The sequence below is a fragment of the Dromaius novaehollandiae genome, chromosome 13 (genome assembly GCF_036370855.1).
Source record: "Dromaius novaehollandiae isolate bDroNov1 chromosome 13, bDroNov1.hap1, whole genome shotgun sequence".
NCBI classification, from domain to species: Eukaryota; Metazoa; Chordata; class Aves; order Casuariiformes; family Dromaiidae; genus Dromaius; species Dromaius novaehollandiae.
In genome coordinates, this window is record NC_088110.1 from 11,378,573 (window position 1) to 11,400,100 (window position 21,528).

General features: G+C 41.2%; 2 protein-coding genes across 10 annotated transcripts in view; one reads left to right on the plus strand and one right to left on the minus strand.

The window, feature by feature from the left end:
* The window catches only part of LOC112984400 (uncharacterized protein F13E9.13, mitochondrial-like), a 46,924-nt gene extending 37,612 nt beyond the window's left edge, over positions 1-9,312 (minus strand). For 2 of the 6 annotated variants that reach the window (XM_064519617.1, XM_064519616.1), the window contains exons 1-3: positions 9,094-9,312; positions 8,026-8,108; positions 758-938 (exon numbers count right to left, since the gene is read on the minus strand). In XM_064519617.1, the coding sequence (XP_064375687.1) occupies positions 758-938; positions 8,026-8,108; positions 9,094-9,166 (337 nt within the window). In that variant the 5' untranslated portion in view covers positions 9,167-9,312. Of the gene's footprint in view, positions 1-757; positions 939-8,025; positions 8,109-8,405; positions 8,779-9,093 lie in introns of those variants that run through there. The other 4 variants (XM_064519622.1, XM_064519621.1, XM_064519619.1 and 1 more) reach the window with 4 other exon arrangements.
* Positions 9,313-9,737: 425 nt separating this feature from the next.
* On the plus strand, positions 9,738-21,252 carry CCNE1 (cyclin E1). Of its 4 annotated transcripts, XM_064519614.1 has the most exons (11): positions 9,739-9,891; positions 9,993-10,083; positions 10,273-10,341; positions 16,199-16,341; positions 16,422-16,557; positions 17,393-17,539; positions 18,731-18,826; positions 19,215-19,349; positions 19,437-19,548; positions 19,627-19,784; positions 20,602-21,252. In XM_064519614.1, the coding sequence occupies exons 1-11, from the start codon at positions 9,878-9,880 to the stop codon at positions 20,722-20,724; spliced, it is 1,224 nt and encodes a 407-aa protein (XP_064375684.1). In that variant the 5' UTR covers positions 9,739-9,877; the 3' UTR covers positions 20,725-21,252. The 4 variants fall into 4 exon arrangements, with proteins under 4 accessions (XP_064375685.1, XP_064375684.1, XP_025958039.1 ...); XM_064519615.1 differs by lacking the exon at positions 19,215-19,349 and having other exon boundaries at positions 9,738-9,891; XM_026102254.2 differs by lacking the exons at positions 9,739-9,891; positions 9,993-10,083; positions 10,273-10,341 and adding an exon at positions 13,803-15,014.
* The last annotated feature ends 276 nt before the right edge of the window (positions 21,253-21,528 follow it).

Below are 21,528 nucleotides of genomic sequence, written 5' to 3' on the forward strand. Positions count from 1 at the left end.
CATACGCTGTTTGAGTGAACACACACACACACACACACACTACCCCCTCAATTTATGAAGTATTTAAGCAGTTCTAGCCTTCCATATTAGACCAGCCTCCACCTTTAAATCAGGAAATGTTATATATGGAAAACTAAAGCTCCTTCAGAAGGAGTAGAAACAGAAAGGTTAGCAAGATTAGGGTTCAAGCAATACAGATAGATCAATTTATATTTAATTTTCCTAAACACATTTTGATTTTAAGTAGTTTGGCTAGCAGCATACTCAACTTTTAGTTATCACACCAAAAGGTTTTTTTCCATTCATTCATTAAAAAAAAAAAAGCAACATAAAACTTAGTTTTAACAGATAGCAGTAGTAGGAACAATGTATAATTAGACACTGAAAGAGGATGCTTAACTACAGTGGGTTAAACTAATCCCCAAATATAATTTAGCTGAAGTAAATAGAGTTAAGCCAAAGATGGCTTTTAAACATGAGTAGGTTTAAACTAATCATTACATTCAGACAGGTTTCACCTAGAAAGCAGTGGCAGTGGCCTTGGGATTTTTAGCTGCCTGCTACTGAAGCAGTGCACAAGTATCATCTATTATAATCAAGTAGGCATCTTTCTCAAAATCTAATTTCTGCTTTTTCAGGGTACAGTGAGCTTTTCATGTCTCATTTTTCATGGTATCTATGTTAGTACAATGCACAATTTGCAGAGAGTAAATGCCATCGCAAACAACAGTAATAAGCAATGAGTCATTCCCATTACCTGTCGCAAGAGCGACTGCTATAGCCTGTTGATTTGCAGCGCACAGAATCTGGACGCCCAGCGGGAGACGGGGACAGGTTCGTTTCACTGCGGCACTAATGACTGTCATTGCCGCCGTTATTTCAGGCCCAGGACAAACTGTGTAAGGCAGATCATGCATGTTTTCTATTATCAAGCCATCCTGTGGAGATTATTATAAAGAAATATGATTACACTGGGGGGAAAAAATGGAATTTAAAAAACACAGCTAGTTTACTAGTATGTTGAGATTTGTATTAAAAGACACACTAAGTTTAAAGATTTTGCTTCAAAGGAAGGATTATCTATAGTAAATTGTGTTGATGCATAAAACCACTTGTAAAAGTGCTTTCATCAACAGCATGGTATTTGGAAAAGAAAACATGAAGAGAAATAAATGTGATTTCAATTATACATTCATCAATTAGGTTTCCTTTGATCTGTCCTAAAACCTGAACTATAGGCGAATGAGTTAAATCATACACCTCATTAAAAATAGTGTAAAGTCAAACTTCAATTATCCAAATAGAATATAGAATATTGAGTATTTTTGGATAACAGAGGGTTTAGATAATCAATTTTCAATTCAATTAATGCTAGAAGATAAGTGTTATTTTGGGTAAATAAAGGAATTTTTTGTTTGACTATTATTTCCAATGTACGTATTACCATAGCATTAACGATTTGTATTTCTCCCATTCTGGATTCAAAATTACTTGAAGGAAGATATTGCTATTTGTTATCTACTGTACCTCTCACTCCACATGGGCATATACTTAGCAAACAATGGAGTGACTATAAAATATTCTGCTGATATAATTTATGTGATTTATTGAAAATCTTTGTACATTATCTGGTACCTTGTACTTTTTTAATCATTTGTATAGTATGCACTAGAAAATTCTCAACAACTGCAAATCATATATAATTATGTCAAGGACTAATAACATGAGTGAAAATATAGCCTTGGAACATATTTCAAGTCTGATGTTTTGCATTTGAAATGAGAATGTTAAAAGAAGCTAGAAATTTCTCACCTGCTTCAATCTAAAAATATGAAAAGTTTAACAGACAAACTCATTGTATATACAGAAAATAAATCCTATTCTCTCTGGAGTTTTATCACATATCTTAATTCTTAAAATGAGAGCTTTGCATTTCTAAGACATTCTAACTGAATCAGAATAGAAAGAACAATATTTTAAAATATAAAAAAAATTAAATACAACAAAATATGAAATACAGAGATGAAATAAAGAAGTAGGGTTAATAATAACATAGAGAATCAAGAAGGCAAAAAAGAAGATTTACTTCTTAAAAATTACATAAATAATGCTTCTTTAATCTTTGTTGTACTGTAGAAGCCCTTTTGGCAGTAAAAGATAAGGCAGTATATAAAATGCAGTCAGCATTTAATGGCTGAATTACAGGCTAAACCACAGACATCATAAATGAACACCTAACATGGATGAAGGGGAAAAGAAAACTGAGACTGTAAATATTCTCTTGAAACAATATGGTGAGTCCAAGTCCAAGATCCACAAACATTCAAAGACAAGGAATGGAGGACCATGCACTAGAGTACAGCTGCTTTTACCAAGTGACTTACAGCTAAATATTTATATACACAAAATATGTACCCCCTTAAAAACAAAAGGTTACACCTGTTAATAATGGAATAAGTAATCCAACACTACAAGCACCTAGCATCAGGCCTAGGTATCACTTGCTGCTTCACAATCCCCACCTGAGAAACCTCAACCAACTAAAAGAAAACCAGGTGTGACAACTCGCCAAAACATCTGCGCTTCATTTTGTGTTTCCACATTCAACTCAACTGCACGATTTAATGTCCATACTTCTCTACCTGGGATCAGAGGCAGGCGGATGACAAGATGACAGTCTGCCCTCAACAAAACCACAGGACTTCCAGAAATTAAATCACTAACTTTTAGAAAGTCTCTCCGGAGTGCAGTCAGGAGTAGTCCGGCAAACCTACACTGACCAAACGGTCTTCCTGTACCTCACTGCCAACTAGTGAATTCTTCAAGGTACCAACAGAAAGAGGAGTCCCTTAGCCTTGTGCCCTCTCCACACACACACGTATAGGGTCAGTCTATGTGAGAAAGTGAAGTTGGTCAGTAGCGATATGTGGCAAAAGTATTAATGTAGGACTTCAGTATTTGACACCTGGTTTTATTCTGATTTGAAACTAAACAAAACAAAAAGAAAGCAGTAAACCCTCAAAGCCAGGGGATTCCTTCAGGACAAACCTGGAAATCTTTGGTCCTCAGCTCAAGAACGCTCAACTTGGCAGACTTCACCAAAACCTGTGCATCCAAGGAAATGCGTGGGCAAGGACTTAGGGTCTACAAACTAGAAGTCCCAGCCTTTCAAGATAGCTGAGAGCCATCCTCAGCAGGACGCACGGGAAGCAAGGCACCGGGGAGCAGGGCTCCAGGCACCCAGCGCCTAGAGAGCTGGGCGAGGGGCCGCAAAAACAGCAAAACCAACTCACAGAATTTCACTGGAGCACTGCAGTAAAACCGAGCTTTCCATGAAATGTTTCTATTTTGATAGCCCAGGGATATGTATAATAGCATGTTAATGAATTAAGTTAGCTAAAAAGTAATTAAAAACACTAGCCATACCATTCTGCCTAAAACAAACACCTTACTGAACCCTAGTCCAAAATGCATGGCCAAGCGAGGCAGATGGGAGGATTCCAGAATCTCTCATACGCTTCCCTTAAACTTACTATACCCACTTTTCAACTTTGTCTGTTTCTATGCCCCCAAAGTCCAGGGTTACAGTGAATACTCCTGGTCTTAGTTTAATAATGTGTTATTTTTCTGGTACCATCAGATAGACTATGTTCTTTTGCGTATTATGTTTTGTTTAATTAAAAAAGAACAACATATGCTCTGCAATACAGGGAGCTGAATTACAGATGCATTAACTCAAAGCTTTCTTTCATATTTTTGTATAAAAATATAACACCACAGATTTCTGTGTTTACTGAATTTATACATATATAAAACAGATTTCAGTACTATCAGACAGCTAATTAAAATGGTGGAAAGAAAACAGTTATGCTGAATTAAAGTTCTTGGAACTTAAGCTTATAGTGCAGAAGTCTATGGGAACAGTTACTGTATTGCACATTCCAAAAGAGAATTTATTTAGCTAGCAAGAGATAAAACTCTACCAAATATCTCTTGTGTTTCTTTTCCATTGAGTATTAAGATGATATGTGTGTTATTTTATAGCTAAAACAGCCTTATTTTCAGTAATTCTCAAACAATATACTTCCTTCTTACTTTGAATGACATCTAAAGTGTTACATATGTGCAAAGTGCCTCTTGTATCACAGCTGGCTAGCGGATAGTAGGTTATTTAAATAGCTCTATGATTATATAGAAAAACAATTTCCTTAGCTTTATTTCACTTATAGAAGTGACTTCTTAAAACACTTCAGCCACAAACACATATCACTGCAGAAAAACCTCAAGAAAAATATACAGTCATAACCCTATAAAGCACAACATCTATAACAAACATACATATACAAGTGTTAACTCAGCTCCTTATCTAACATAACTTACTCACGGTAACTTTAACCTCAATATTTCCCCTAACAGAAAGATCTCACCTCCAAATAGACACATATTTATAAGAACCTATGTACGTTTAAAACAACTGCTGTTTCTTACAGGAAGAGATGGGTTTTTTTGTTTCATACCAACTATTAAACAGATGCAGGTGTGTGCTGAGATAATTACAAACCCTCCCACCACCACAGCCATGTGCCTCTATATAAAGGAAATTAGACACCTTTACAAAGTATTTTTCTGTGCCCAGGTATATCTTCCAAAGTCTACAATTCCTTTAAAAACTACCTCAGCAAAAGATCTCTGTCTTAACTTAGGTAAGCAGATACCTTCTGTTCTTCTCTATATATCATAGGCATTTTTTTTAATCTGCTACTGTAATACAGCTAAGACTTGAAAAGTTAACTTGTTTCTACAACAGAAATGCTGGTTTACTCTGTTTCAACTGTTACTAAATCTTAACTAATCTTAATACTAACTACCATAGAAGTTAAGAAAATGATAGGTTTAGAACATCTTATCTTGAAAACCTTAATGCAGAATAGACACTGGCAACTATCCTTTCAAGTTCAGAGATAAAACAAGGATCAAGTTGATCAGAATAGCAACAAAGGCATCTCCACAGACTGTATTGGCAAAAGAAGCAAACCTAAAATCTTGCTTGGTGAGAAGCATCATAATACTTGGAACTCAATACTGCGTTTTAAAAGCACAAATAAAAATAATTCTTTTTGAAAGTGTGTATCTTTAGCAGTCTCTAATGTCAGCTATTCAAGCAGTTGCAACTAGGCAATAATGGCAACTAGTAAAGCTAGTTATATCAGTGAAACTAAGGGGAACTCTCACTCTGCTTTTTTTCTGGCTATAAAGCAGGCTTTCCCCAGGCTGCACTGAGTGAATAAAAGTTAAGTAACTTGCACTATATTTTTGCATCACTCTTGTTAAACAAAAGCAGATACAAATGGGAGGCATCATAATGTCTCGTAATTTGCTGCTTATAAAATCTTGTCCTGGGAATTTTGTTGTTCAGCAATGCAAGTACAAAGCATATATGTCTTGAGCACAGATGGCCTCCTATCTGAACACTCACTTGTTTTCATTAGTATATTCCAGTATCACAGATCTCTCATATTTATTATGTTAAACTGCTAATGTACAAGTCACCTTTTCCTGAACAAAAACTTATTGCCAAGCGCAATATATATTGAGTGAGTCCATATACTTCTCTTTTGAATGTTAACACCAATTCAAGCAATTTAAGACAATATACTAACATCTCCTGGTGGTAACAAGATGGTTACAGATCTTAAAGGCTATGGTAAACAGCATTTGGAACTATGGTCAGTGAATACATCCATGGGGGCGGGGGGAACTTTAACTTTCTAGGTCTTCTTCCACAGGAAAAACAGACACAGTTTAACAGTTTACTCGAGTATTGAGGGGGAGAAACAAATATATTCCCACTGGGAAGCAAGAAATCTAGTTTGGAAGGGTGGTGATCTTGGTGCAAAAGCCAGGAACCTCTTGAAGTATCTGTCACAAAAGCCTATGCTTCTCTTAAGTACTGAGGAAAAAACTAGAAAACTGAATTCCAGAAAGTGTTAGGCAACCATACTGATATTTTTGGAAGCTCTCTTCATTCTCTCTGACCTTTATGCATTAATAAAAGACTTGTTTGTCATACAGCTGTAACACTATTGTGTATGGACCTATAGTTTCAGATACTTAACTTTAGAATGACTATTGTGGAGTTTTTCATGTAGCATTCTTAAGAACATCAGTATAAACTAAGTCCTGAATGTCTCCAATTCTGTGGAGAAATGACTGCATTTCTGTCACACACCTGTCTACCTGGGAGCTAGTTCTAAAATCTATTGGAGTTCAATCATTGCAATACAGTAAGAAAAGAGACAGCCCAGTTAGCCCTGAAGAACAGGCTTTATACACCTTGTTGTCTTTTCAACAGTTGTAAAAATAGAAACTAAAATTTTGTGGTAATAGTGATTTTAAAATTTTTCCTAAACTTGTTTCAGCTTTTTGCATTTCAGCAATGAAAGTAACTGCATCTCTACGTTCCCTCGACTTTACATATATTTAGTGCTTTCTTTCTGATGCTAAAGGTTTCAAAGTATAGTCAGCATGTAAGGAAAATGGGTAAGTATGGAATGTGTGACAATGGCTTTGACAGAATTATAGATCACTTGTGTAACCACTTCATCTAACACAGGAAGACAGACTAACTAGTGCTTGCCACTAACTCATACTTGGCACTCCTCTGATGTAGATCAAATCACACTACACCTCACATTGATTCTGTGACCGTAAAGAAAAGACAAAGTCACAGTACAGAATGCAGAACAACTTTACATATTTTCTTTCAGAAAGTATGAAAAGGAAGAAAGCTGACTTATTCCATAGATTTTGCAGTTAAAGAATATTCTAACTGGGTAGACATCCTGCACATGCCCAACCGGCCCATGGGCACTTAAACCTGCCTATGTAAACAGCAATCTTCCACACTGTTTATCCTTTCAACAGTTGACTTCTCATGACTCTTTTCTAATTAAGCCTTGCTCTGTTCAAACCTACGTTGACTTGTTGTCAAAAATTTTGACTTTGGCCTTCTGTAATTTAGATTAAGTTTAGATTCAATCTTGTTCTAACTGTAAAGTATAATTTATATTTATACCATAAAAAAAAAAAACTTCAGCAAGGTTGTTCTTATAAAAGTTTGGCAGAAAACAGTAGCTTAGAGCACTGACTACTTGTCCATTTTAGCCGTTTTTGAATCTCGGACATTAGGACACCACATCACCATGCCAGCAAACTTATATAATACTGCAGGCAGGTCAAAAAAAAAGCACACCAATGCATGAAGACAAGGTGCAATGAAAGGTTTAAAACATACCTGACCTTTCAAAAGGACACACACTCTCTTTAAAAACTGCTGACCTATGAAGATTACTAGACCACCTTAGGTCCAATGGCAATTCAGTCAGTAGTACCTGCCTTTTCTTGCCACTGGCTGAGAGTGGCCTTTTGGGCCTTCTCCAGATATTCAAAGTAGGCAAGCTCTCTGCCAGGGGGCTGTAAAGGAAGGATTAAAATGGGTAGAAAAGGGCCTAAGCAGCACAAACACAACCGTGGGAGAATCCTATTGCCTACAAGTGACTGAGCTATGCCTGTGCACATGCCATTCCTCCATGACTTCACAAAAATTGTGTGTGGCACAGAGCTAAAAATAGAGTGGCTCGTCAAACTGGAAGAAGCCTCCTACAGCCAGATAACTAGAATGCTAGCAACACTCCATGTTGCAGTCAACTTCCACCTGGTTTCTTTTGGTTGGTTGGCTTTTTTTGAATTGATTCTTAGAAATTCATGGTACTCCTACTTCAGCAACTTGAATTGTGCAGCTTGCTCAGTTGTTTCTGCATGCATACTATACATGGCTCAAAACCTAAGGAGGCTTACTTACTATATTAAAGCTACATTTTGTATTTCAAACTTCTTCCTAAACTCTGTGTTTAAGATGCTTTCAGTAAGTTCTAGGTATACTTGGATTCAAAGTTTTAAGTGTTAGCTCTGCAGAAGCACCTTTATGTAAATACTGCCACAGGAAGCGTGAAAGCCAATACTTACAACTCCGGCATCCCTGTAAGTTTCTGCTTCTTGACAAGCTTGATCAACGATCTGGGCCAGGGGGAGAGAACTTCTTGGTGTCCCTGCAAAAACAATGCTGCTTACCCCAGCACAAGGGGAAATCAAAACCATGCAGAGTAAGCTTTCAGTCAAGGTAACTACAGGGATTAGCATAGTGAAACAGGCAGGAACAGGTAAACTTGCTAAAAGGCGGCTGTGTCTCGTTGCGGCCTATGTTAATGGCCTCTCTTTCCTTAGCTGAACTTGACACATCTGCTCTCATCATTCAGCTCCTAAAACGAAGTTCTCACACTTGAGAACATCCATTACAATATCTCGTTGCACTGCGTCTGCTTTCAGGTTGTCACTGCTGTACTTACTATTGCTAATCCTGCACGAGTGGTGCTCACGCGATACAGCCTAGGGCAAGAACAGACCTCTGGGTCTGCAGGAGGGCTATGCTAAACACAGGCTAACTGAAAGTTAGTTCAAGCAATCTTAAACTCCAGTCTGCAAGGTTGGTATCATCTGATGCTCCGTCTAAGGACTTCCTGACAGGAAAGCACATTCAGCAGCGACTTTGCTTGAATTCGCTGAGTTTTCCTCAAGATAACTCGGCAGTCTCTTCTGACGTTTGGGCTCCTGAAGCCCTCCAAGCCGTGCGGACTTGGAAGAGCTGCTCCCGCAATGCTTAGTCTGATTTTTCCCCCCGCAGTGTGGTGCGGCCTGGACCCGGCGCTCGGCAGCCGCTTCGGGGGGACCGCGGGGCCGGGCGGGCGGCTGCGGCCGGGGCAGAGCCGGGGGCGGGGCGGGCGGCTGCGGGGAGCGGGGCCCGGGGCCCGGCGGGCGGCAGTGCGGCCGCCCCTCGCTCGCTCGCTCGCTCCGTCTCCCGCCGCCTCTCAAAACGCGCCGCTACCGCGCGGAGCGCCCGGCAAACCGCAGAGCCGGCCCCCGCCGAGCCGCCTCCCGGCTCCCCACGCCCCGCGGCGCTGCCCCGGACCGGCTGGGCGGGACCACGCCGGGGGCAGAGGCGCCCCCAGCCGCAGCAAGCGCGGCCGCCGCGCTTACCTGGCAGCGCGGCCGCGTGAACCACGCCGACGACGGCGGAGCGCGGCCGCCCGAGGAGCCGCGGCAGCGCCATGGCCGGCGGGGCAGCGGGGCACCGTCATGGCGGCGGCGCCGCCCCGCCCCGCGCCGCCGCCGCCCGCGCCGCTCCCCCGCCGCCCGCTGACACGCCGGGGGCGGCCGCGCCGCGCCGCCGCTTCCGCGTGGGGCCGCCGGCTCCTCCCCCCGGCGCGGCCCGGCGCGGCCCGGCCCCGCCCCGCCCCGCCGCCCGCGCGGGTGCCCGCGCCGCGCGGCGCCCTGCGCCGCTCGGCCCCGGCGCGGCCCGGCGGCGCCCCGCCGCGCCCCCCGCAGACCCCGCCCCGGCCGGGCGCCGGCCCCCGGCGCTCGGCGCGGGGCCACGTGTGCGGGCGGGGAGGCGGCCCCGCGCCGCGCGTTTAAATGTCCCGCTCGGCGCGGGCCGCGCTGTGCGCAGGGACGGGAGCGGCCGCGCCGTGAGGCAGGAGGCGCCCAGCGGAGCCCGCCCGCGCCGCGCTCCCGCCCTGCCCCGCACCCCGCCGCCGTGCGGGCAGCGCTCGCTCCGCGCCCGTCCTCTCGCCCGGGAGGCGCCGGCGGGCTCGGCGGCGCGGGCGGCTGAGCGGGCGGGCGGGCAGCGGCGCCGGGGCTGCGGCCGGCGGCGCCCGGCCCTCGCCCGCGGCCCTTTGTGGCGGCCGGGGCGGCGGCGGCCTGCTCCGCCCGCCCGCCCTCGGCGCCCGCTCCCGCCCGCGCGGGCCCGGGCCGCGCCGGCACCATGCGCCGCGAGAGGTGAGTGCCGGGGCCGCCGCCGCCGCCTAGGCCCGGGCCGCCGCCAGGGCACCCGCGGGGCCGCGCCCCCGGCCGCCCCCTCCATTTCTCCTCTCTCGCAGCGACCAGCCCGAGGAGAAGGCGCCCGCCAGGGGCGAAGGCGGTGCCGACGGTGCCATGCGCGCCCGAAAGAGGAAAGCCGATGTGGCCACGGTGAGTGCGAGCCGGGAGGCAAAATGGCTCGCGCCGGCCCGCGCCGCCTTTTGTTGAGGCGCCGGTGGCCGGGTGGCGGCCCGGGTGGGCAGGCGCGGTCCGTCCCGCGGGGCCCGGGCGCCCGCCGCGGTCGTGAACGGCGTGTTTTCCCCGTAGCTGTGATCTGAAATTATATCTCCTTTTCTGTAGTTCTTGCAGGACCCAGATGAAGAAATTGCCAAGATAGAAATGAACAGAAAAAAGCAGTATGAAAACCAGGTAACTGCTTTGCCTTTAGGTCATGCTAATATATAACTATGTGCAGCTTTACTATTGTTTTACAGTACTTCATTACTGTCGTGAGTGCAGTAAAGCTGATGCACAGCTGCACATGCTGTAGAGCAGTGGTTGAGGGGGCTATCAACCATGGATGATGTAAAGCACAAAACTCATCAGTTCACACAGCTTGCTTTGAAGTCATTGCAAGAGACAAGGCCCGTACTGGTCCAAAATGTTACGTTAATACTTCAGCATATCCAGCTATCCTGGGATTGCAAGGGTTCAACTTACAAAGGCCTTAATATGTATTTAGCTCTACATGGGGAGACCTTTTGACTTCTCTGGAGACCTGTAAGAGTACAGTGATTTGCTTATGTGCTGTACCTCGCAGGCCAAAATGTGAAACACTTACGCATATGAACAGAATCACCTCTTGAGATGGACCTGTTTGCATCCATGTCTATACTTAAGCTGGGAGAGAGGAGGGATCGTTCTTCCCTTTCACCTTCAGCTCCATTCCCATTCACTAGTATTGCTGTCGGGCTGCCAGAAAATAAGAGGTTGCTGATTAGGACTTAAAAGTTTACAATACTAGATGCTAATGCTGTGGTGAAATGTTGTGCTCAGTTCCTCTAGAGAGCAGAGGGATAATTCCTATAAAGTCACTTAGGCTGTGGAAATCGGGCCAGTCAGTGGAGGCTGGTAATGGCCATCACCAGCTTCCTAAATAAGTTACTTAGAATGAGCTGAGTTATGAAGTCAAAACTCACTTTCATGTTAGTGTCCTCTTCGTATTCTTCAGACATGGTGTGCTATTGGTTATTGCATGATGCTTTTGGATGTTGAGATGCTTTCTCTAAATAAAACAGCAAGGTTAGCCTACTTTCTGAAATAGGTTTATTCCCTTTCTTAGGGCATGAAGAAAGACTGCGTGCTTGTGTGTACACATGCATGCCCTGTCACTAGGACTTCAGCCAGTAAACACACATGCGGGGTGATACTTAAACTGCGGAAGTCGTGATTGGGGAATACAGGGAGTACTCATTTGGTGCGCAAGGCTATGCGTAATGTGGCACATCTAACCAGAAGTGGCAGCTGGAAGTTCTAAGACTAAAGTGCTACCATAACAGATGGGCATCATTGTTTGGAATGGCCTCTGCTTGTTGCAACTGCGTATACTAGTTATCAGTCAACATATTAAGCAGGGCTCAAATGGTGAGCATTTAATGAGGGGATCTCTCCTTCCCTTCTGTCTTTCTTTTGTGCTGTATATTAAACTAATTTCTCACTTCTGACAAGGAAGAGCTGCCTGTCCTTCACCACAGTTCTCCTTCACCAAAGGATTCGTTCTGTTTGAGCTAAGCAATGGCTTTTTATATGTGATTATTGCATAATAAAAGGTATTGTTAAATCGTAACATGGACCCAATTTTACCCTCCTTCAGAAAGATAATGGAAAGAAACTTGAAATATGTTTTATGTACAGTGATCTTCATCACTGAAAGTAGGCAAAGACTTCCAATTCTGTGCTTGTGTTTTGTATTACTGGCTTAGCAGCCATTAAATGTTACTTCATGAAGGATGGGAATATTAAAATTTAGATAATTTATGCAGTAGGCATTTCAAAATGCAGATTTAGGAATTTTTCAGGTTAAGTTTAGCACACTGGTGGGAATTAGGCCCTTGGGTTCTGTAAACTCTAAATAAAATGGGTACCTTTGTATCGGTCCATACAAGGAGAAGATTTTTTTGTCATAACAAAGTAGCCAGATTGTTACAGATCTGTTTAAAAAGCTAACATTTGGCTGCACAGCAGCAGCTCTTCAGTCTATGGCGTGACACAAGCTATTCTCTGATATAAATTGCCATGGGCCACTAATGAGAATATGTTTACGGTTCCAGCAGCAGTATAGCAGGCTTGTATGATAGCCAGTGAGATAGTTATGCTGTTGTGGCACACTAATTCTAAAATGCAAGTAGCTGTAAATCAGTATAGCCTATACCATGTGACTTCTACATTAAATAAATTGTTTACTGACGCTAGTTTATACATGAGGCCAAATACCATAGTCACATCCTACTTTATAGCATCTTCATACTCAATTCATTAGTTTGCTTCTGCTGAACATAAGGCATGAGTTCTTAATTAGGATGCTGTTACCCTTTATGTGATGAAAGTGTGGCTGTATCATCAGGTTTGTGACAGCAGAATACTGCATAAATTCTGTGTTTGATTTTGGAGAACTGGCACTGCTGTAGTTCTGCTAGTATTTCTCATATTAATTCTAGCTGCTTTCTGTGGACTGATATGCTTCCAAGGCTCCATGTAAAACAAAATTCCTCTAACTAGATTATCATAACCCATGTAATCTTGACACAAGTTATGTGACCTCCAAATCTAGAGTGGGGAGTTGAAACTAGAAGTGGTGAGAAATTTTAAGATGAAATTAATCCACATTATCAGATTAAAAAAAAAAAGACAAAGCAAGCTTTCAGGAAATTTTTACTAATTTCTCACTAGATGCTTTTCTAGAAAAGTCTTACAATTGTCAAAATGTTCCACCTAGGCATTTTAATAATATCATCTGAAAAGATTCTTTAACTAGTCTAGGTTATGTTTGAAAGATCTATTAAAAATAAAAAGTGGAAAGTCTTCAAACAAGTGAACAATGTGAACTCTGTCAAAGTTGAGAATTTGTCTTTGCCCTAATGTGAGGCAGGACAGCACTTAAATTCTTTTAGAGATTAAAAATACCGCAAGCTCCTAGGCTGTTCAAAAAGAGTTGGAACAACTTAGTTATGTGAGTTGTTCTTCTATCTCCTATTTGGTAGTTCTAGAACCCCTTTCTAACAGGGCAAAGAAATGCCCTGTACTTCAACCTAGTGCCTCCTGAGAGTGAAAAATGGCTAGAATTACTATTTCTGATGGGTAAGCTAAGAAGGCTATAGTGTAATAGTTGATAGTGGTGTCTGTTCTGAGATGTTGCTTTTTAGGGTGAGAGGAACAGACCTTTTCCCCATCCTGCTTCTTTGACTTCAGTTTCCATGCCGAAAATCCTCTGAAAATCCTCCTTCCTCTTGCCTGTCCCTGCCCCTGGATCTGCAGAAGCTTCTTCTGGTGGCTCTCAACTTGTGCCATGATGCACTGGTGTCTCAGTAGCTTGCATTCTTGGATTTAGCTGCTTCGTTGAAGGCTCTAAGTGTAAAGAATAACCTGAATGGCCAAAACCTGCTTGGTTTTGTATCTGGCTATGTGCTTGAAGGGTGTCTAAAAGATCCATTTAAATGAATGTTTGATACATTTGTGAATAAGGGCATGCTATAGAAGAACTGTTGAGGCATAAGAAAAAACACCCTCCCTCTGAACTCCTGAATGTGTGTGTTTTGGTGTGTGTGTCTGTTTTTTTGTTTGTTTGTTTTCCTCTAAGGTGCTTGGCCGTTCCCATGGACTTGTTTGGTCACCTGCCTTCTGCTCTTCCTGGTGGTTCCTCTCCTTACGAGCCTTCGCATGTCCTCGTTTTGTTTTTTCCTGTATGTGTATCTGGAATATGACTGTGGGTGTCACTGAGCATTCTTGCAGGTGTCCCGTTTGCCTCTGAGGTAGGCCCAGGGCCATAGGATTTCCTCGCGTAGGCTGCACAGATTTTGTTGCATTTGTCACCTTTCGGCTGCAGGAGAGACAGCAGCACCCAGCTTCAGGGTTGGCTCTGTGCCAGCCCAAAGCACCTACTTCCTGATACTTCCTTCCCCTCCCCCTTACATTAAACTACCACTGAAAAAAGAAACAGTTTAGCGGTCCTATTTCCATACAGTTACAAAGCGGTGTCATGCAGTTTCTTGATATCTCTTGGTAGAGTCAATTGAATTTCTTGCTAAATGGGCTTTAAAGAATCAAGAATCTGATTAATATTCCCAGTCCTTCAACCAAAATACATGCCAAAGCTATGGTGACCCCTCACTTAAGCTAGTTCAGGCTTCTCTCTACCTTCTTGGTAGCTTCTTGCTTTTGAAGTCCTTATGTATTTGTTCCAATTCTTTGTTTTCTAGCTAACATATGTACATAACTCTTGTTGCTTATATCTGTTCCCCACTCTCCATGGTGAGATGCGTTATCTAGGCCAAGACTTTGTTCTCGCTTGTCTTCAAAGCACTTAAGAGGCTTCTGAGTCTTCATATGTATTTCCATGTAAAAGAGTGGGGGGAGAAATCTTTCTTAAGTCAGACTGTCATTGTTGCTTCCCTGTGGTACTGAGAACTTCAGATTTGCTTTTAGAAGTTCCTGGTATAGTAGGCACCTTTAAATCAGTACTATATAATCTTCTGCTTTTTTTATTGGTTTGCTGATTAACTGATAAGCCAGTGCTTCGCAAAAGGCTGTTGGCAGCTGGGCCTGCCATGCAGTTTGGAGGACAAAGTGTGACTAAAGTCTGGCTTGGAGGGAGGACAAAAATTAACCTAAAGTAATGCTGATGTGACACTTTTATTCAAACTTTCAGTTCATAAGGCATCTGTCATTTTTACAGATAGAGATACTGTTCCTTCTTTTTCTCCTCCACCACCCAAATTAAATTGTGGTATGGCGGGATCACAAGAACGAATAAGTAGCTGTGGTAGATTTGCATGCAGGACTCCAAGAGGAAAAACTATCTATCTGTCTCAGTAACTCTGACTTAGGTATGAGTAAACTGTGCAGTGTGGTTTTTGTTTCTGAAGTTAGTGGTTTTTGTTTCTGAAGCTAGTGCTGAAGGGTAGCCATCTTGCTGGAAAGTGGTGTTGTTTCTAACAAGGACAGTGCAAAAAAGGTTTGGAAGCTTCTTCACCAGAGGTAATATTTCATGTAGAGTGATTTTACTTGTAAACGTTTAATGTTTCTTCTGACTTTGGTTGTTTGTTTTACTCTCTCAAAGCATGTTAGGAATCTTTAAGGATTTCTGTCTTGCCAATGCTGCAGAATAGTTCAGTTTGCAACAAGACGGCTGACTTCCATGTTAGATGGAGATGCTAAATTTTAATTTGCATAGTCATGGTGACAGGCATCTGTCTCTTATTTTACAGCAAAATTAAAAGAAATATTATTTCGCAGGAAAATAATAGGCAGTGTATGCTAGGATCATCTTTAGCCAGGTTAGCCAAGATGAGCAACCTTTAAAGAAAAGTAAACCTAAACTTGTGTTATAGTCCATGTAAGAGTAAAAGGATATGATAGATGAAGTGTTGGATGTCTAGTGTTTGCAGAGCTTGGTATATTTCTGTATATGAAATGATTGACATGATTCTTTTCTTTAGTGGCAGTTTCTTAACATACCCTTGCTTTGTTCCGAAAATCGGACTGTCTGAAGTGCTGCCCCATCCCCCCCTGCATTACAGGATGAATTGAGGTTTAAGAGAGTTCCGTAAATTACTCTTTTGCTGTGTTCATTGCCCAGGACATTTTGCATGGAACCAAGAATTCTAGGTATTTCATCTGCATATTCCTTGCCAGAAATCCTGATTTTTCTATCTGTATAATCCTAATCGCAGATTAGGATTTAAAGTTCCATCTGTTTATTCCTTACCTGAAGGCAAGCAGCTTGCTTTCATGCAAAATATTTTTGGTGAAAACAAAATGTAACATGACAGTAGAAGACTCTGACTTGGATATTTTTCTATGGAACACACGAGGTCCTTAAAGCAGAACAGGGTAAAAGTTCTTTACATTTAGTGGCGAAATTTGCCAAATGTGAAAATAAGCAATTTGAACAGTTCGAAGAGGTAATCATAGTTCTGTCATAGTTTCGTTCCAACTTTTGTATTCTATTTAAAGCTAAAATGATTATTGAAGAAAGGCACAATGTAAAATGTTGTCTTTCATTTAATAGCCATCTTGGAATAATGTTCACAAAAATCCCCATATGCTGATTCCTACTCCGGATAAAGATGATGATCCAGTTGGTGTTGATTACTCTCAATTTATTCATCTAAGTGTTGTTCCAACTAGAGCTTCACCACTACCAATTCTGGGGTAAGTGTGCCATTTTACTACTGCTTGTCTACCTTCCGTTTTGGTGATAGTTTGAGACTAAGTGCATTTATCTATCTTAGCTGGGCAAACAGAGATGATGTGTGGAAAAATATGATAAGTAAAGAGGAGATGTATGTGAGAGATAAACATTATATGCAAAGGCACCCTCTTCTGCAACCTAAAATGAGAACGATCCTTCTAGACTGGCTAATGGAGGTGAGCTTTTCTGTGCTTGTGAGTATTTCAAGTGTGCTTTTGTTGAAGTGTTCTAATAACTATCTGTCCTGAATACATTTCACGATCTTTGTGTAATTGGTTTAGCACTAGACACTCATCTTTGTCTTAATTTTATCAGTGAATGGCACCAAGTTAAAAAAGAAAATGCATACGATGTTTTGATTTGTTGGTGTACAAACTGATAGCCTAATCTGATATTCATTTAGACTGATAATGTGTAATTATCAATTTGTCCATAAAGCAACACAGTGTAAGCATTTTAAGGTCATGTTGCAGATAAAAGCTGTACAAATGGTTCTGAAAGTCATTGTAAAAAGGCATGGTGGCTTAGAGACCTGATGCATCTCATAACATCTCTAACACTGTTACTGGCATGTAGAATATACTTCAACTCTTCTATCTGTATGTGAGTATTTTTTGCTGTTTGGATGACATGGTGGCATAGTCTCTGCTCTTAATTCTAAAGTAGTTGCGAGAATTTTCTCTTTTGAGGTGTTGGAGTCATGCATGTTTGAGGAAAACAGGGAACTGATGTTCTCACATTGTTAGAACATATGCTTGCGTTTCCCAAAAGGGTTTTCACTCTGTTCATGATCTGTGTTCTGGCGAGTTACTGTAGTGGCAATCTTCTTGTGAATCAAAGGAAACTGTTTAATTCCTGCTCTTAGTTAGCATGTTAACTCTCAGTATCAATGAATCAGAAAGACAGTATGAATTATATCTCTAGCTCTTGCATTTTTGAATAAATCTATAGCATCTATTTTTGACACTCTCAAACTTTTCCTGTCCTTTGTAAGTTATCATTTCTTTGCAGGTTTGTGAAGTCTACAAGCTTCATAGAGAAACTTTTTATTTAGCACAAGATTTCTTTGATCGGTTTATGGCAACACAACAGAATGTTGTAAAAACACTATTGCAGCTTATTGGGATCTCTTCTTTATTCATAGCAGCAAAGCTTGAGGTAAGTACCTGCAGCTCTTACCATAGATAAAAATGTGAATGGACAGACAGCATGCTTACTGTATGCTAGATGCATTTTGGCAGGCTTTATGGAGCTTGTTACTATGACTTTTGAGCTGCAAGGAGAAAAAAAAAAAATTCTCCTACCTTTTAGAAGTAGCTAAAGTTAAGACTACTTGACACCACAATATCTCTCTCTTAATCCTAAAAGAATTATTCTAATATTGAAAAGACTGAAGTTTTTAGTTGCTGTTTTTAAATGAGTTTATGGCTGGCTGCTGTATGCAGAGACTGCTTGTTGCAATTATGCTGTCAGTGGAATACCTACTGGATGAAACAGTCTAGGAGCTATTCTTTATTTACTTGAACAAATCGAACTGTTAAAATGCGTAATGCTTTTTTAGTTCTTACTGTTTGTCTTGAGACTCACGTCTTCAACCTGTTCTTCTCAAGCACAAATTCTTATTTTGCTTCTAAATCACAAGGCTTCATTAGTGAGCTCTCTGTTTAAGGTGAAACTTACACTTGGTGAGTAGTTGAGGCCAAACTGTCTCCTCATTGTTGAAAAGCAATTAAATTCTAATGTTAGAGTTAAAAGAGCTCTGTCTGGTTTGTTTCCATTCCCCGCAGTATCTCTTAAGGCTAACCTTGGGCCAGCAATATTTCTCAACCTCTGTGTTAGCTGTAACCTTAATGTGAGAAATCTAGTACAGATAATGGCTGTGTTGATGCTACTAATGTCTTTTAACTACCCACTGGAACACGTATAGTTAATTAGCTTTGGTCTGCTTCTCACAGGACTGGAGGTCATTATCTGCCAGGCTACAGCCTTCTAAAAATTGTTAGACTATGCAAGTGTATATGACCATTAGATCTACACTTGATCACAAGAGATGAAAGGCCTTTCCCTTACTATGTACAAAAAACCCCCTTAATGTTAGTTATGATACCACTGCAGTAGCCCTGTAGTAAAATATAATGCATGTTGTACTGATCCATTGGAAGTGAAAGGTGAAGGGTATGGACAGGAAAGTTGAACAATAAAACCTGTGTTCATCAAAGGCAGAGGAGGACACTTTTTTTTTTTGGTTTAAATCTTGAAATGTTGAAGGTGTGGGGTGTTTTTGTTGTAACACATGGAACTAGCTACTGCTTATTCCTCAAATGAAGTACTTGATCTCCTATCTTTCAGGAAATTTATCCACCGAAGTTGCACCAGTTTGCGTATGTTACAGATGGAGCTTGTACAGAAGATGAAATCCTCAGTATGGAATTGATCATTATGAAGGTAATAATTTGAAGTGGAATTAGTTGTACCTCTTTAAAGCCCTGTACTTCTGTATGCTCTTTAAAGCTGCGCATAATCAGACTAAAAGCAGAGTGCCTCAGTTAATCTTGTATGCTAGTAAGAGGCACATTTCTCTTTCTAATTAAAGACCAGTGTTCTCTAGGTAACAAATGACTTAAAGCATCCATTAATATGTGCATATTGACAAAATGAATTGATTCCACCACCCTATCAGTGGGAGGAAGCACAGGAGAGGATTGGATTTGTGTGTCCTAAAGATGCCATGGTCAACTGGAAATACAGCTTCCTATCAAGAGTAAATAAAGTTGTGTGGTCTAAGCTAAGAACTCTATTAACACTGAAGTCTTGTGCATATCTACTCTTTCAGGCTCTTAATTGGAACTTAAATCCACTGACAGTTGTATCATGGCTAAACATTTACATGCAAGTTGCCTATTTAAATGAGCTTTATGAGGTGCTGCTGCCACAATATCCACAGCAAATATTTGTACAAATAGCAGAGGTAGGACTGATTTCATCCTTAAAATGCTATTTCATCTGAAGAACCGTCATTTTGCAATAGGCTTACTAAGCATGTGTTGCCTTGTAGCTTTTGGATCTCTGTGTACTGGATATCGGCTGCTTGGAATATACATATGGAATACTTGCAGCTTCTGCTTTGTACCACTTCTCCTCATCTGAGTTGATGCAGAAAGTTTCAGGTAAGTATTGCTGGCATTTACAAACAAGTCTAATAACTGTCTTAATTCAGGCACATAAGCACACATCTTGTCTTCCAGGTTATGAATGGTGTGAGATAGAGGAATGTGTAAAGTGGATGGTTCCATTTGCAATGGCTATAAGGGAAGTAGGAAGCTCCAAACTCAAACACTTCAGAGGCATAGCTCCTGAAGACTTGCACAATATACAGACGCACATAAACAGCTTGGATTTGCTGGTATGTATTTGGAAAACAAAGGCAAAAGCTGTCTGTAAAAACTTCTTTCTTCTTTGGTTAGAACATGCAGTAAACTCCAGTGATACATTATCGAATTGACACTGAGAGTGAGTATATGCAAACAATAAATGGCATAACGATGCATCCCAGTTGCAAAATCCTTGGGGCAGAGACCTGACTTATACAATATTTGGTATATAAAAAGGTGATCATGATTTAAGCCTCTGATCTCAAAGGACAAATAATTACTCCAGAAATGGGAAGTATATTTGCATCCTTTGGGATACCTCAGATACATGTTGGAACTTTCTCTGTAGGAAATACAGGTACTAAAAGCTCTTGTCTGATCAAGAGGAGAAAATAGAGACTAATCCTTTGAGACTGATCATGAGGGACAGTGGTGGTTGACAATAAATTGAGCAACGGTGATTTTTAAGATGAGAAACTTGCAGAGGATTTGTCCAACAAATTGTAGTTAGTCTAAAATATCAGGCTTCCCCCCGCCTTTAGGTTACTTAACTGTAGTAAAGATTAAACTTTTTGCAGTTCAATAGCTGCTGAATTTTGCTGTCTTGAAGACACAAGTACTATAATGCTGGTTGTGAGATTCCAAAAGTTAATACTTATCTCCTAGGGCTTGTATTCTCTAAGTTTTTGTACTGTATGATTGATATTTATTAGTTACTATGAAGCAGGTTGGATATAGATATGCGTTTCCATCTTAGCAGACTATTGGGTTATGAGACACTGAATTATACTGATCTGTTGCATTGGTATACCAAAGTAAGGATTTTTTCTCTATTTCCTGTGTTTTTAGGACAAAGCTCAAGCAAAACAAGCCATATTGGCTGAGCAAAATAGGACTTCACCTTTCCCCAGTGGTGTCCTTACACCACCACAAAGTAGTAAGAAACAGTCTGCTGGACTAAAACCAATATGACTATAGAAAATGTTGACAGACAATTTTGCTGAAGTGCCTGTTCTGCTGGTTCTAACTCCTGCTACATTATGGAAATGCTGCCGGTGAAGTTCATAAGCTTTTATAGAATCTGAAAAGGAAAACTTGCCTTTTTTGTGACAGAAGATTTTTCTATATGAAATATTTTTATTGAACTTTAAAATATTTTAAATAAATGGATCAAGTACACCAGCCACTTAAAAGAACACCGAAGAGTGCTCCAAATGCTGCTAAGGAGGGTGATGCTTGATGTGACCAACTGTTCAGAAAAAGGGCTTGAAGTTTAGATTAGTTACTGTGCCTGTCTGTCCTTTGGAAATCTGGAGTCATTTTGTCCCCTACTGACAAATGGGCATAAAAGTGCTGTGGAAGACTACATTTCAAAGCCTCTTTTTCAAATGGTTGGCTTACAACTTGATGCCTTTTAAAAATTCTTTATTGTAAATGCTGCTATGTCTCTGTGTATCCATTTTTAATAAAAATGCTGTCTAAGACAGCTGGTTTTATATATATTCCTATTTTTCATTTAATTGTGGTCAGCTAAGCTTTTCCAGTTGTGATTGCTAACAGGGTTGGAATTGGGGCAGAGGATGCAGTAGCTATCACTTTATTTATTTATTTATTTACCATTACTGGCTTACCAATGAAAGCTTCCTTTCTGGGTACTAAAATAAAATTATGATGTTGTGCTAGTTGGACTTCCTGTTTGTTCCAGCTGCAGATGACTGGAAAGGGGGACAGGTATAGTAGAATCTTTGCACAACACATTCTCTAATAACTGGTGTA